General features: G+C 50.6%; 1 protein-coding gene across 1 annotated transcript in view; it reads left to right on the top strand.

Moving 5' to 3' along the window:
• LOC122390073 overlaps positions 1-16,365 on the top strand; it is a 43,119-nt gene that overhangs the window by 420 nt on the left and 26,334 nt on the right. Inside the window, exons 2-10 of the mRNA XM_043382703.1 lie at positions 11,711-11,843; positions 12,101-12,496; positions 12,715-12,808; positions 13,028-13,163; positions 13,305-13,409; positions 13,608-13,801; positions 14,061-14,301; positions 14,707-14,896; positions 15,950-16,202. Coding sequence (XP_043238638.1) covers positions 12,165-12,496; positions 12,715-12,808; positions 13,028-13,163; positions 13,305-13,409; positions 13,608-13,801; positions 14,061-14,301; positions 14,707-14,896; positions 15,950-16,202 — 1,545 coding nt within the window. The 5' untranslated portion in view covers positions 11,711-11,843; positions 12,101-12,164. The remainder of the gene's footprint in view (positions 1-11,710; positions 11,844-12,100; positions 12,497-12,714; positions 12,809-13,027; positions 13,164-13,304; positions 13,410-13,607; positions 13,802-14,060; positions 14,302-14,706; positions 14,897-15,949; positions 16,203-16,365) is intronic.

Below are 16,365 nucleotides of genomic sequence, written 5' to 3' on the forward strand. Positions count from 1 at the left end.
AGATATCAAGGGACAAGGCAATGCCAGATGTTTATCTAGGCTCCATTTGGGGGACGCCGGTGAAAACAGGGCGCCGGAGGGCATATTAGTCCCGTGACATTTGGAATTTCTCCCCCTCCGTGGGCCTTCTTCATGCTACACGTCACGTGTAAATTTCACGAACCTTGATCAAATCACCCCAGGCGCCCTGTTTTCACCGTCGTCCCATTTGGGCGGTGGCGCATGGCTTCCTTTGTGTCGGAGCCGTGCCTCAGATAGTACGATAAGGGTCCACCAGAGGCGCCACCAGTTCCACGGTGTTGGCGGCTCGGGTACCGGAGCGACCTTGGGCTCTGGTCGGCGCGCGGCGTGTAGTACCGCGAGGGTCCACCAGAGGCGCCACCGGTTCGGCGGCAGCGGCAGCCAGGGATGGGGGGGGGGGGGGCGGCCGGCGGGTGACCTTGGGTACTGGTCGGTGCGCGGCCGCTGCACGAGACGCTCGGCGTGTAGTACCGCTAGGGTCCACCAGAAGCGCCACCGGTTCGGTGGCGGCGGCGGCGGGCGGAAGTGGGACATGGGCAGGCTCGCGACCAATGCGCGACTGACGCGTTGCGTGTGGTGCTGTGAAGGTCCACCAGAGGCGCCACCGGTTCGTTGGCGGCGGCGGCCGGGGGTCGGAGTGACCTTGGACATTAGTCGGCGCGCGGCCATTGTGCGAAGCGTGCTGCGCAGAAGGTGTTGTGAGTGTCCACTAGAGGCGCCACTAGGGTAGTGTTTCACGGCACTGCGCTGCAGCGCGCTACGCGCAGCGGTGCATAGAGTTTCCATGGAAACATCAACAAACTCGGACGGTCGCAATGCTGAAGCGTCGAGCCGAATTCGTCTCATACGCCGCGTCAAAACAGCAGCGCACTGCAGCGTCGGGCCGTGAAACACCGCCCTGTTCGACGGTGACCTTGGGACGATAGAACTGTTTGAGTCAACCGAGCAATAAGCCTGCTTGTGGAAGTGCAGCGATAGTCGTAGGCTTTTGTGCAGAATAACGGGATATGGGGCGGCTTGACATAGAAATAGTTGTACTCGCCCGGTAGTAATGACCCACTGGGCGTTGTAGGGTTTTATCATTTGGAAGTTGTGCAAGAGGCGACACCAATTGAAGATAACCTACAATGACTCCGAAAATATTGTATCGATGCACCCCAAGTATCGAGGACGCGAGTGACCATTTGGCAGCAGTTGAGGAAACGGCAGGTGTACTATCACCAGGTTGAACGAAGAGTGCCTTGTTGGGGAAGGCGGAGCTGCTGATGGCGTTTTAAACGCGCCAATACGAATTACTACCTGACTACGAGTGTCAGGAGCTTAGGAGACGACAGACATCCCTAAGCATCTTCTAGTGCTTTGTTGTGTGAAATCCACGGAGATCTTACCTTACTTCAGGTAGGTATACATGGAATTTAGAGGCCTGTGTAGGCCTGTTGGACCGGATCTTTACTCTATGTACTCGCTCGTTCTAAGAGTATTGATGGCCAAGAAGAGAGGCGAAGCGGATGGCTACCCGGAGGATGTCCAGTTGGGATTTAAAGGTGTTGGCAGAGGATGCTGCAACGACGTGGAGAGGCAGACTGTTCCAACTGTTGACCGCTCTGACGTTGAGGACGTTTCGTCTTGCTCTGGAGATGGCTTTAGGCTTGTGGAGCTTGAAGCCGCGACTCCGCGTAATCCCAGTCTTGGTTAGGCGGAGAAGTCCATTATCACCATCCGTTGCGTCGTGGTTGACGAACGTCGACGATGGTTGCGCAACGTCCATTGCGCAGATGTCGATCATGTCGCCCCGGCGCCGGCGGTAGGTCAGCGACAGTGAACTGAGCAGTCGCACTTCGCAGTCTCGTAGAGTAGGGCTTAGTACGTAGCTCTGGCACCAGCTGTGTTGCTCTGCGCTGCACTCTCACCACCACGCTGCACGCGCTCGAGTAAGGACCCCAGATGCAGTTGCTGAACTCCAGGTGTGGCCGAATCAAGGACATGAAAAGCGAGGACAGACTTCACGCCGAGGTTCGCAAAAAAATATGAACAAGGCCCAGAACCCTGTTGACCCTTGTGACAGCTGTTGCAGTTTGTTGGTGAAAGTCGAGTGACCCATCGACAGCTATTTCCAGGTCCCTCTCGCTCTCCGTGGCCTCCAGTGGTCTCCTCAGCATTGTGTATGTCGCTGTCGTGGTTTCCAGGGCCAAGGTGTAGAACATGACACTTGTCCAAGTTGAACGGAAGCTGCTACAGCTGCGACCAGCTTCCCAGCTTATTCAAGTCGCCTTGGAGCACATCTGCGGCCTCTGGGGAGTGCATAAGTTGAAACACTTTGCAGCAATCAGCAAACAGCTTGGTGGAGGACGAGATGTGGTCGGGTATGTCGTTGACGTAAAGCAGAAACAGAAGAGGTCCCAACACAGAGCCCTGTGGCACTCCACTGGTTACTGTTGATCTTGCGTACCTGGCCCCTTCGACTATGACCTGCTGGGTTCTGTCAGCGAGGAAGGCTCTTACCTACTCCAGAGTCTTGCCAACTATGTCATACAGGATGTCCGGAAATTGCTTGCACACTGTCCATATGCCCGTAGGTATCTCGCACGTGCTCCCGCTAAACCGGTTAGGGAGGGTCGTGACCCCATCCCCGGGCACCCCTACGTGTCAGCAATCATATGACCCAGCAGATGGCCTGACCCCAGCCGCAGGGAGCGGCCACAGGTGACTTTTCGAGAGGCAGTCTTCGCGCGGGGACCCCATATCGGGAATGTTGAGGGAGCACCATTTGGCGAGGCGACGCCCCACCACGCGGTTGGGATGGTTGAAGCCGGGATGATGGTAGGCTATGTTACCCGACAAATGGGTGCATTTCGCCGGAACCTTCATTACTGGCTGGCTCTCGACCGCAGCGGTACATCCACGGAGAATCGCAGGGTCGTGGGAGAAAGACTGCTGAGCAGAGTGGCCAAAATCGTGCTCGCCAAAGCCGTGCTGAAACGACACCGAGAGACGCAGAAACTGGCCAAAAAGCTGACTGAGAAGGTGAGGTGACCCGGTGTCCAAGACTACTGTCCACAACTACATGACCACGTGACTTGGCCTTAAAGCGCTCCAACTGGCTCAAAATGCGCCGCCAGCCGAAACTGACCGAAGCCCAGAAGTGGAAGCGGATGACATTCGCCCGGGAGCGGAAGAACTGAACCATCCAGAACTGGCGGCGCGTCTTATTCAGCGATGAGTCGGTGTTCGAGCTCATGCACCCGCCGAATCACCAGAACGAGCGCGTCTGGGCCCACAGCAGGGCTGAAGTGACTGCCATCGGCACGGTGAAGCAATCGATGAAAACCATGGTCTGGGCCATGATGATTCATTAGGGCCGTCAGAGCTCCACTTCGTCCCCGCGGCCAGATCGTGATGGCCCAGCACTACATGGAGGAGGTCCTGAAGAAGTCGGCAGCGTCGGCGATAGAGCGGAAGAGGTGGGCGCTGATGACCACTGTACTTGTTGTCCGGGCGCCCAAAAACCCCAGTTCATCATCGAAGTGGAAGAGGCAGACGGGGCCGCCTACACAGGTCGAGCTGCTCCCAAAGATGTCGGAGGTGACCTTGCAGCAAGACGGCGCTCCAGCTCATCACGCCGCCAGCTCTTGATGGTGGTACCGAGACGAAGCTCACATAGTTTTGAGAGGAGGGTGTATGGCCGGGCCACAGCCATGGCCTGTCGTCGATCGAGAACTTGTGGGCTATCGTGCAGAGCGAGCTCGACATGATGGAGCCGGCTACCACCGAGCAGACGCTCACCAGGAACCTCCAGCAAGCGTGGCTCAGCATCAGTGCGGAGGCACTGGATAACCTGATGTGTGGCATGCCCGAACGTATGAGGGAGTGTGTGCGACTGAGTGAAGGGTACCTATATCGGTAAATAAACCATGACCCTTACACGTTTTGCTTCCTTGGCAAATGGCCTAGAAGAGTGTGCAATAAATTTCGGGACACCCTGTAAGCCTCCAGCTGCAATAGTAGTCTACCATGGGGCACGGAGTCGAAAGCCATCTTGAAGTCTAAGTACACAGCATCTAGTGGCTGCTTAGCCTCAACAGTCTGGGTCCCAATATCCATAACTTCCAGCATCTGGGTACTACAAACTCGTCCAGGCCGAAAACCATGTTGGTGCGGAATAAGGAAGTTGCTCATTGTGAGATTTTGCAGATTGGAAAGTAAGCACACGTCACTTGGATTATTAGGCCTCCTGCACAGTAGGCGGCACACGATGTCACGCAGCACTCAGCAGTACCTACCCTGGAAGACTTTGGAACTGGCACCAGGTGTGACGTTGCAGTGGCCTGCCTTCTTGTTGTTTGCGATAGCTTACCAGGTCTTTCAAGCTGTTTTTTGTGTATGAGCCGTGAAGTTTGTCACTGTGCGAGATCCCTGCAATTCTTGTGTGACTTTTAAGGCTGGCGCAACTCCTTTAGTAGGAAAATGGACGTAGGTTCAGGTCAGCCTTAAAGTTTGTGAAAGTGGCGACGTGCGGCTGATCCCTGTCGCGACGCACCACCACAGAAGTAGCAACGCTGAAGCGTGTGAAGAGAACGTTCCGTTAGACCGATCTGTAAGCGGCTGTTTTTTTAAAGAGAAATTCCTAAAGGCATGCCTCGTAGCACTGCACACTTCACCCAGTCAGCCGTCAGGGAAACTGGCGCCCGAACCATAGGCGGCGGAACGGGGAGGGCACCGGGGCACCGTACCCCCTTTGATTTTGGCATTTTAAGATTAGCACTATGGGCGTTGCATGGAAAGAATGGGACCAAAAGTCGACAGTGCCCCCCCCCCCCTTAATTGAAGGTGTTCTGCCGCTACTGGCCCGAACGTCTTTTGGCCTTATCGACACAGCCTAGGCAACCCAGTCGGCAGTCCTCTTCCATATAAATCGTACGGCAGACTTGTTGGCCACGAACCTCCAACCATCATCTTGGGCTAATTAGCCCAAGCGGTTTTCCCGAACAGCGTTTTGCTATTGGTTGCGAATCTTCAAAAGTCAGAACCAGCGAAACCTGGCGACAAGGAGCGACTTTGCTTCGGCGATCACCACATCTCGAAGATCCAGCCACTTGGTAACCAGGCCGTTTGTTACAACTGCGGCGTCATAGGGTGTTGTGTAACGAGCAAGCCACCGCTCATGACAGACGCTTCCGAGTTCAGAATTCCTTACGTCAGTTGGGGACTTCATCAGAGGAGCAATGCATGGTCCGGGTCTTTTCCAGTGGAGGTCCACTTCGACAAAGTGTGGGGGCGATGCATTGCGTTGCAGATGCTGCTAAACGCCGGTTTGTGCACAATGACAACAGGGGAAATGAAAGTTGTTAGTATTCTTGCGCACGTTTAGGGAATGTTGACGCGCGGTTTGAAAGACCTTCGTTGAGAGTCTGAGACGTAGCGGAAGGTCGGTGCTGCTTCTCGTGGGAGTTTTACTTGCAGCATCAGAATGACTGGAAACAGTGCACCACCACATCCTTATGACCGGTGTGGTGTCAGTGTGATGCGATCGTCACGCCGTCTGTTGAGTTGAGTGGGCTGTAATCGAAGCTCCGCCTCCACACCAGTGTGGCTAGTGTGAGGGGTGATATTCGTGCTGTCATCTGTTGGCCGCGCTTTAAACCTCAGCCCTGCGCTCTCAGTGCCCCGCCACCTAGCGGGCGTATTATGAGCTGCGAAGTGTAGCTTCTGCCCTCGGCCTGCGACCGCCGTCGCGTCCGGTCGACGAACGGACCGGCTCCCGTAATTTCACAATAAATCCGCTGTCGCTGTTTTGAGCCTCGGAGATAAGTGGCGGTAAGAAGCAATGGGTGCACACTGATTGAGGCACTTGTTATGCTTAACAGCATAGTAAAGGAAGTGAGGAATTATCCGGTACGCCTCAGTTGCTGCTAACGCAGAGGTTGCTGCATAATCAGCGAGATAGCCAGCTGGTGTATTGAAAGGATTGTCAGCGCTGCGCTAGTCACCTTCCACAGGATCTCTTACACAACTATTTCGAGTGTTATGATGCTCAGAACTTGTTCAATGGTGAAAAGCGCTGAATAAGGAAGGCTCGTATCGGACTTTAGCAGGTCCTGTTGCTGTTCCCGATCGGTAATGTTTCTCGGAAGAAGGGTAGGCAACAACCATGTGTATGTATAGTAGGTCTACAAAAAAAGTCCCCCGCTCCAGAGGCGGCCGGCCGGCCGAACCCCCGGATTCCAGCCCCGACTCTACTGCGCAGGCCGCGGCAGCGACACGGGTCAGGTCGCGGCGCCCGGCGAGTGGGTCAGTTGGCGGCGGCCGGCCGTGGAGTGAGGACGCCGTGTGTGGGGCGCAGAGATGCCGCAGTGCAGAGGAGGGGAAGATAGTGACTCTGCACTATGCCGAAAATTATGCCTTTGTGATCTAAATGAAACACCCGCAGACGCAGTGCATATCCTCCCTTGCCCCATTCCTATTTTATCATAATCCTTCAATAATCCGTAATGACCATTCAACGCAAGCAAACAAAACAACCCGTTTAACGGCGACATCATCTCGGATAAAAAGCGACAGTAATGATTATTAGCGCGAGGGCAAATCGAGGGGTATATATGTATCGCATACCGAACATTTTATTCCCATCTAGCAAATCAAGATTGGGGATCTTGTCCAACAAGTCAGCGGCTGTTCTAGACACAGATAAATGCTTTGTTTTCGGTCGCATCATCTGCAATAATTCGAAGCGAGGTTTAACCCTCGCCGGCCGAGAAGAAGGGGTGAATGCCGCCACCATGTATTTTTTTTTTGCGGTAGCTCAACTGACATTTCATATGCCTTGCATTTGATTCAAGCCGGATCATTTGACGTTAGGCGGCACGGGCGGACATCGATAGCAGCGCCTCTATCGGTCACTAGGGAAAGCTGGGCTGTAGGCGACGAAATACCAGCTGACTTGTCACAAGTTAAATAGGTTTATAGACATCCGTCTTGTGAAAAAGTTGAACTTTTGCCTTCAATATTTCTACAGGCAATTTTAGAAGTGCTCTCACATAGATTACAAAACTGTTTAAATTATTTTATTCACTTCAAGCCTTCCCTATTGTTCTTGATGATGCGGGAACTATTTCTAATTAGTGTTTCTAGCTTAGTAAAAGAACATATTGTGCAAACGATGAAAAAAGCATAAATGGAAGATTTTAAATGCAATTTTCTGTAACAAATAATGGTAAATTCTCCACACATCAAGGAAAAGGTGCATGCTAACTGATAATTTAAAGTTCTTGGGGCCAGTTGGTTTCTTCTTTTCTTACGTCGCCCCAATGGCCGCGAATACACTTGTGATAACGCCTATCGACATCAACCACGTTTTCAGGTCAGGTCACTTAACCCGCGCGGGGCTGGGGGGGTAAATTTTACCCCCCTCGCGAATTTTTGCGATATCTCAAAAACGGCGGCGCGCAGCGCCGCCAAACTTTCAGTACCTTTTTTACATCAATTTGACACGTTCCCTGAAAATTTAAACGAAATCCGTCGGAAAATTTTTGAGAAATTGACGTTTTAGTGACGTCATGTTCGCCATTTTCGCCTCAAAAACGGCAAAAGTTCAAACGCCGCTAACATCTTCATTTTTAAAGGAATCAAGACGTAACAAAAAAGGTTATACGTAATTTTACTTTGTCTATCAAATGGCTATCTCGGTTTTTTGAAAATTTTGGATTTTGGCCTAAATTTTTTTTTTCTCAAAAAAACTGACTTTTTTGGGAAAATCATTATAAAATCCAAAATTTTGAGTCTATCAAAAAAACCGGAATATATGTCAGAGAAGTGGTCTATGTGCACCTACATACCAAATTTTAGAAGAATCGGTTCAAAAATGTGGGAGTTATTCAAAATTTTATGACGTTACGACACACAATTTTTTTGAAAAATGACTTTTTTGGAAGTTCTAGACCTCGTACGGAAACAAAAATAGCACCATTCGATTCGCCGTGAAGAACTGCATCAGATAGACACCTTTTTAGGCCTTAACAACCAACTTCAAAATTTGACCTCACTTGACCTGACCTTGACCTGACCTCGACCTGAAATTCATCCAGAGGTGGTCCATATCACTTATTGAGTGTGCCTATTGAATTCTATGAGTAAAATGACCCATAAAACATGTGTCGCACATGCCCTTTTCTATATTTTGTTTTTTGGTGACCTGACCTGACCTGACCTGACCTTGACCTTGACCTCTGAATGATATTGTATGCAATGAATATTGTCTTGGTAGCCTAAGATCACGTTTTGGGCGATCAGTCTCAGTCCATGACTCCATTCTTCGGCAACTACGGTGCAAGGCCGATACTGTAGAAACTTGCAATTTGTACCCTTGACCTGACCTTGACCTTGACCTCAAACTTTAAATTAAGTACATGTTTTTAGTAGTTCGTGATGAGAGCTTTCGATTGGCGTTTGAATTTTCCAAATCGGACCATTAGTTCGGGAGATAACGGGGGATAAAATTTACCCCCCCCCAGCCCAGCGTGTTCGGCTGGAGACCCCAGCCCCGCGCGGGTTAACCATGGCGTCTTAAGTAAACCTCTGCACGGTTGTCGGTTATAAAATGATGCAAATCCGTAATGCACTTGTGTCGAGCATAATGGAGAAATATGGAAACTGTTAATTTGGCGTCGGAAATGATCTAAAATTATACCTCAAGCACTTCAAATCGTGACTTCATACATTCTTGGCAAGGTCTAATGTTTCACTTTTGCATTGTTCACCTTGCGTGACGTCATTTATGACGTCACTAGGGTGATAGGAGTGCTTCGTCAATAACTCCCGATCAAAATGAGCTAGCCAGTCAGGACAGCCATCATTGGACTTTGCAAGACTTGCCGAATCAAATGTTATGCAACATGTCCTCCTTTCAACAGCTTCGTGACCTGTGTTGCCCTAACATGACATTGACCCCAGGTAAGCGTTCTAAATTGCTTCACCTAAACAAAAAAAGCATATAAATCGACGCGTCTGAGAACAGAAAACACGATTGTATCGAAATGACGATAATGCGACCATTTTTGCGAAGTTATTTACCAAAAACCGATCGAATGCCTTGGGGCCCTTGACCTGCCCTAAGAGGTCACTGATATTTCAAAATGGGGTACCAGTCGCTGCGTCACGTAACGAAGCAAGCGCTCGTTTTTCTTTCCGCGAGGCTCTAGCAGCTAGCTCAATTATAGGAGCTAAACATGGGGTTGGGGGATCGCTCCATTCTCACTCACTATTTGGCCGGGATAGTGTTTGCAATTATTGTTAAAATATAGCATTTTCAGATTTCAAATGACCCATTTTTCCCGCCCAAGTCTTTCAATTCAAGGTCATAACACCAGGTCACGTCAAGTGACCTTACCTCAAGGAAAGTTCCTGTGCTCATCATATCTAAATACACCGACTAACCGATCGCTTTAGAACTTTCAGCGATTTCAATGGGCACAGGGCAACACTATATGTATTTGAAACGTTTACTTTGCAAGTTTGACATTGTTGACAGAAAGGCCGGGCCAATTTTGAGATCGCTCAAGTCAATGGGAGAAAATTGAACTGCGCTTTTTTGGACGGAACGCATAATAAACACTCTGAAAACATGTGGTGCTTGATGAGATACAATACTAAATGAGAAAATTGTTTGTTTTGTTGGGAGCCATCTTTTTCGGTCTGAAAAGGCCCTTGCAGAGCTATGACATAACTATGCTCTGGTGTAGTAATTGGGTTGTGCGAGCCAGCGACAGTGATCTGCGGAAGCGAGACTGTTCCCGTGGGACGATTGCCCTGTCGGGACGGTCCAGCCGTCTCCCAAACGGTCACCCGAAGAGGATTATGTGTCCTGGAATGGATCCGACGTCAAACAAGTGGTGGGGTGACCTCCAGTCCAGAGAGGGAAGCATGAAGACTAGGGGCGATGCGGATTGTTTTTTTTTTCCTGAGGATAGCGAGGACGGAAGGGATCTAGCACCCTTGACCCTTCCTTATACTGAATGTATCTCAGGCTGTTAAATCTCCTAAGCGTTTTTTTTTTCTCGACATCGTCAAGTTGTCATTAATAAAAATATGAAATCCGGGAGAATAAATTAAATATAGAAATTGTGGCCAACAGAACATTATCAGTTGCGTTCAACATACTCGTAAGCATGATCACACACCCAGCTTACATATGAGCCATGTCATAATTATTTTTGATAGACATGCTTAAGTTATGAAATCATCTGAAGTGTTTAAAAGTTCCACGATACGAATCTAATATCCTGCTATGCATCATGACCATTTCTGGTCAGGTCATGTCTTTGAACATAGGCCAAATTTTTCAAATGACCTTTAAAGGTCAACTTTTGATTCATTCGACGCGTTTTTTGTATCCGAGGAACACGAGGCTGGTAAAATTAATTTCAAGCAAGTTTTAAGCTTAAAACTTTTAAGTGTTTGTGGAAAAGCAATTGGCTTTCTCATAACACCGATGGTGGCAGTTGCTGTTATTTACGTGCTAAGCCGTTCACCTTTATTAAATCTGACAATATTATTCAGACATAGCGGTAAACGAGCTCATTGTTGTGTTAGGTTAGGCTCGGTCGATTTCAGAGTGGGAAGGATGACAGGAATTAGGGGAGACAGGGGGCCTGGGCGGGAATCCTGGACCTCATGCTCCGCTGGGGCCGAGCCCATCACGTGGGTTGGATTGCCCTGACACATGGATAGCCCTGGGCGGTGTTTCACGGCCCCGCGTTGCAGCACGCTGCGCTGCGCTGCTGCATTGTTGCGGGGGTTGATATGAATTCGGCTCCACGCTAGCGTTGCGAGCTTCCGAGTCTGTTGATGTTTCCATGGAAACTGGAAACCCAATGCACCGGTGCGCGCAACGCACCCTGTCCAAGCAAATTTTTACCACCGATGACCTCTGGTGACATGACCTCTGGCTCTGACCCGATCTAAAATTGGCTGAAGTATATTTCTTCTTTTTGCTACTTTTGACGCTACTTCGAATGCCACTTAAATGCCTAAAGCTGAATTATAAGAATGATGCTCAATCCCCATTTTCCCTCCAACAGGGCGTGAGAGTCTAGGCATTCCTGTGGGGCACGGGCTAACAATGTCTTTCTCAAATCATTGTGGCCATGAACATCTACTGCCATTCTTCAACACCGGTTTCGCTGCGCTGAGCGGTGGCCGTCCCGTTTGTTGGATTCATACAGCTGGCTGGCGGAAAGCGTTACCGGCCGCCCGTCCACCGCCCGCGGGCCGGGCCGAGCGGTCCCGCTGACCCTACCTGACCTGATACCGGCGCGATACGGGACAGGCAGACGGGGGTTCGGCTCAGCGAAGGCAGCGCCCACTGGTGCTGGGGACTTTTTTAATAGACCTACTGTACTAGCCGCATACTTAAGTTTTGTCTCCTACAGATAGATGAGCTTTGACTCGAGATCATTCAATCCTAATTAGGGTTCGCCGCCGCTCGGAGTCAAGCTGCTGGTAGGACCTACGCGACCTTTGCTCATTCACATTGCCTTAGCGTCGGCTAGTCAACAGCGTCCTTTCTCGTCATAGAAGAACAAAATGTGATTGGTGTGGCTTTGGGAGGTATGCCTTGTTGTCACTTGCTGTCACTTGCCCACGTTTTCATGTACCTAGGCTTAAAAAGTAAACGCCAACTTCTTACGTCTTACAGATAATCTTGGTCATTTGGTGGAGACTAACGTAAAGTCGAGTCTAAGAACGCTGTTACGAGTGGCGATTCGAAGCCTTTTCAAACCGATTTGCACTTGCGAGCTGCTCCGCTCGGGATGAGGTAACTTCGGACGGTAAGTAAATGTGGTCACATTCCAAGGCAGATGCGGATGAACGAGGTGGACAATGTTTTGACATGTGGTTAGTTATAACTAAGTACCGAGACTAGGAGCGCCTGTTAACAAGACACTGAAGTGTAATGCTGCTCTCCATGTTGGGCAACGCATAAGTAAATGTTGCATTGAGGTATGTCATGTCACTGGTCTGATATTGAATTATACTCGCTGCATCTTCGATGCCTTCAGCGCCGGCGCTGTTTCTGATATTGCAGATTACCCTTCCAGGGTCGGTGAGGGGGCTGCCAGTGGCGGCGGCGGTCGTCCGCAGCTACGACCATGCTGTCGGTGCGCCTGGTGACGGCCGACCACTGCCAGGCCGAGCCGGCCGCCGGCTGGGACGTCTGCTACTCCGAGTTTCGCGGCCGGCACGCCACCACGGCGCCCGTGATCCGCGTGTTCGGAGCCACGGCCGACGGCACCAAGGCCTGTGTGCATGTGCACGGCGTGCTACCCTACCTGTACGTGCCGTTCGATGGGAGCGGCACGGCGGCCACGGCGGCCTACCAGCTGGCCGCCGGCCTCGACCGCGCTTTGGCGCTGTCCTCCGGCGCTGGGGGACGCCAAACAAACGCGCTGCATGTGCACAAGGTGGTGCTGGTTGCTGGAATGTGAGTAGATGAAGATTGCGGAAGGGCGTATTAGGTGACCTCTCGTGATTGTAATGTACGTTGATGGTTGCCTTGGAAAAAAGAGCTGAACGGGACTCATTGAATTCTATGTTGTAATCAAAATGACACGACTTCTTCATCCGTCTTCAACAACCACTTGTCAGTCATCAGTAGACATATGCTTGGGCCAGATGGGTCACTAAGACAATCCGTTTCAGACCTTTTTATGGATACCACAAGAAGAGTCACCTGTTCTTCAAGATCTTCCTATACAACCCAAGGATGGTGTCCAAGGCAGCTGAGCTGTTGCAGGTAAGTTGCTAAGTGGCCTTTCAAGTGAGATGTTCATCGTAGGATCAGTAAGGAATATTTATCCGTTTGAAGATGCACGGACATGTTTTATTGTTGGAAATGAAGCAGTACCTAACTATCGCTTTTTGCTGTGATCCAGCAACAATCGTCTGTGTATCGGATGATCCTGTATTTTTCTACTAATCTGCCTGCCGATTGACGAACGCTGCCGAATTTCAGAGTGGAGCTGTGCTTCATCGGTCATACCAACCACATGAAGTACACATTCCATACCTGCTCCAGTTCTTTATCGACTTCAACCTGCAGGGCATGAACATGATGCACGTGTCCTCCTACAAGGTTCGCGCACAGTCCGGTGAGTACGGGATCTTGGCACGGAAGTGCCTCAGGAACTTTAAGCGAACGTTGTACTACCACGTATCAGTTGAAATTTTGTGGGATTATTTGTGCTTTGCCTACATTGAGCTAACCTGAAGTGGTCACTTTGTCCTGCTAGGTACGGACAGTTCGGAGAGTTCTGGTCTGCAGCCGGTCAGCTCATGCCCGCTGGAGATTGACGTCCACGCCGCACACATCTTGAACAGGACTCAGACAGGGACAGGTAACTTGATATCTGCGGCGCGCATAGTTCACTGAAGTGGAGGGTCGGTAGCTGATAATTGATTATTCGGCTGCGGTCTGTAACTATTCTACGACATTCCGGATGACAAGAAACGAGAGTTAATGTTGCACCCACCAACTACGAGTTGAGATGCAAAAGTACTTCGCCAGGCGTAAATGATGCACTCTTCTTTTACAGAAGCAAGTAGTGGCAACCCAGGTCTCGCGGCCATCTGGCAAGAGGAGCGGGCGCGTCGGCGGCAGTTGGGTGACGGCCGGGACTCCCAGCCGACGCCGGAGCCACAGGATAGCCGACCGGCTCCTCGCCAGTCTACGGAGATAGCGGCGCTCGCTGCTCTGGCGGCTCGGCTCTCCGAACAGTCCCAGTCTCAGGTCAGAGCATCTCTGTTCGGGACTGGAAGTCTAAGCTGCTTATATCATGGGCAACACGATTCCAGGAATAATGACCCGATTCTCAAAGTTTGCCTTGGGAGAAATGACACCTACTTTGACATATGGCATGGGATTATTTTTCACCTTGATTCACCGTGACTGCCTCAGACCTTGATCTTGAATCTGCCGACGCCGTACAACTACCTTCACTGCATAGAAGTGAGGTTCATTATGACTCAATCTGTCCCATCTCTTTCAGCTGGAGTTGTCGTCATCTGAGCAGGCGTCGCAGTTGGACGCCACGCTGCCAGCCGAGTGTGCCGACGACTCTGCCTGTCCGCCGGCCTGCTCTCTCGGCCTTCCCGAGCTCAGCCAGGTGGCCAGTGTCTCTCCTGTGGCACCTGGTCGGCCGCCGGATCGAGGCTCACCGCCACCGGGCACAGACGTGGACGAACAGCTCGTGCTGGAGCTGTCACAGCGTGCTGACTCGTCCGTGCGGCGTAAGTACGGGGTCAGGTTGAATGAGTGATGATGGAAAAGATCATGACTCTACTTCCTCGCTGTGATTAGTATTTTACATGAATCTTTGTTGCGTGTTATGAATTTTTTTAATGAAATGAAATGAATGAATGAATGAAATGAATGAATGAATGAAATGAATGAATGAAATGAATGAATGAAATGAATGAATGAAATGAATGAATGAATGAAATGAATGAATGAATGAAATGAAATGAAATGTTTTGAAATGAAATATCATTTTTTGCATCCATTTTGTATCGATGACTGTCTTAGCCTACGTCGATTAACCTGCGTCCGTTAAAAAAAAATGTGCAAATAACGTTTGATTGATAGTGCCTTTGATCGATCTACAACGCATTCACTCGATACGGTTTCATCCGCAGTGGACTCTCAGGACGACTCGCTGGCGGCGGCTCTGCTGTGTCTGCTGTCTCCCGGCGGCGAGGAACGCCATTCTTCAGAGGAACAGCGGGAACAGGACGCCCAAGACGCCGCTGACGAGCTGGAGATGTCACAGGTGGTGTGGTCCCAGCACGATGAGCGTCACCACAGCCCGACCATGCAGCCAACACGGTAAGCTCATCGAACTGGCGATGTTCTTTGGACAGGCGAGTGATGAGGTTCCCTAGGTGTGGTGGATAGAGATTGCCCAGTCAGCGAATTCTTATCATTTGATGATGCTCTTGTTTTCTGAACAGATGTTATTTGGTTCTATGTTTATTTGTCTAGAGAAGGAAGCTTCTGGCTACTCTCAACCAGTATAACGCCTTTTGGGGCGACTAACGGAGCGAGCGAGAGGGTGCGCCTTGCACGTGCGAAATTTCGAGGGGGTACCTCCAACTGACTTGTGCACGGCACCCTACTAACTGGTCTCTAGCGATGTGCCAAATTTGAGCACAATCGGCCCAGCCGTTCTCGAGATCTGGAAGCGGCACCCTGCACGTGCGCACGTGCAAAATGGGTCCCAACTGACTTCTGCACGGCACCCTACTAACTGGTCCCTAACCGTGTACTAAATTTGAGCGCAATCGGTCCAGCCGTTCTCGAGATCTGGAAAAGACCCCTGCACGTGCGCACGTGCAGTAGCAACCCAACTCTGGCACATGGATATGCATTGCCTAGTGGGTGCCTACCTACATGCCAACTTTCAGCGCAATCGGCCCAGTAGTTACCGAGATATTGCAACTATTACAAAAGTGACACCTCTTCGTTTTGCACGTGGCACGTGCATAAGGCGTGCTGTAGCACCCCAACCTTAACACATGCAGATGAATTATCTGATGGAGGCCTAACTGTGTACCGAGTTTCAATTCAATCGGCCCAACCGTTGTGCCGTTATTGAGGTTGCAATTTTGGGGGTTCTTAAAAAATGTCCAACTTTACCACGCGCCACGTGCGGTGGTTGGCAAGAACGCATGGTGGCCATCACACCACAGAACTTTTACGTCCAAGTGACATTCAGTAAAGAAGACCGCTTGTCAATCGGATGTCCCGTTCCTAAGATATTAGCTTTTGAAGAGCGTCCCCACGGCCGGCCGGCCGCTCATACTCAGGATTTTCCCTTAATTCAGTATGAGACTCCGCTCGCTTCGCTCGCTCCGTAATAAGGTTGTTCTCTCCTTTCAGGTCGAGAGAAAATTCATATTCGCACTGCGATGACGTTGAAGGTGGCAGCTCGTCAGACGACCTAGTCGGGAATCATTCACCTGTTAGCGCTGGGGGAGAGAAAATGGGACTGAACACTCCTGGAGCCAATACGGTGCCTTCGAATGCCTCAGATGTACGGGCGGAAAGTCACCGCACACTATCAGAGGAGTCAGGGAAAGATTCTCCGCCACCAGTAACTGAAGGCCGACAGACGACCTGGCGGCTTCCGCAGGTGAGGAGGCGTTACAGATTGCATCAACGTATGTCTTGGGTGATTTTGACCACTGCTTCCACCTATCATTTCCCGTGGATGACGCGATTTAGGCAACCATGCGATTTGCGTCATCCTTATGTTACAAGGAATCGAGTAGCTGATATTTTGGATGCATTGAAGC

This window comes from Amphibalanus amphitrite, unplaced genomic scaffold, assembly GCF_019059575.1.
Source record: "Amphibalanus amphitrite isolate SeventyFive unplaced genomic scaffold, NRLGWU_Aamphi_draft 000381F_arrow, whole genome shotgun sequence".
NCBI lineage: Eukaryota > Metazoa > Arthropoda > Thecostraca > Balanomorpha > Balanidae > Amphibalanus > Amphibalanus amphitrite.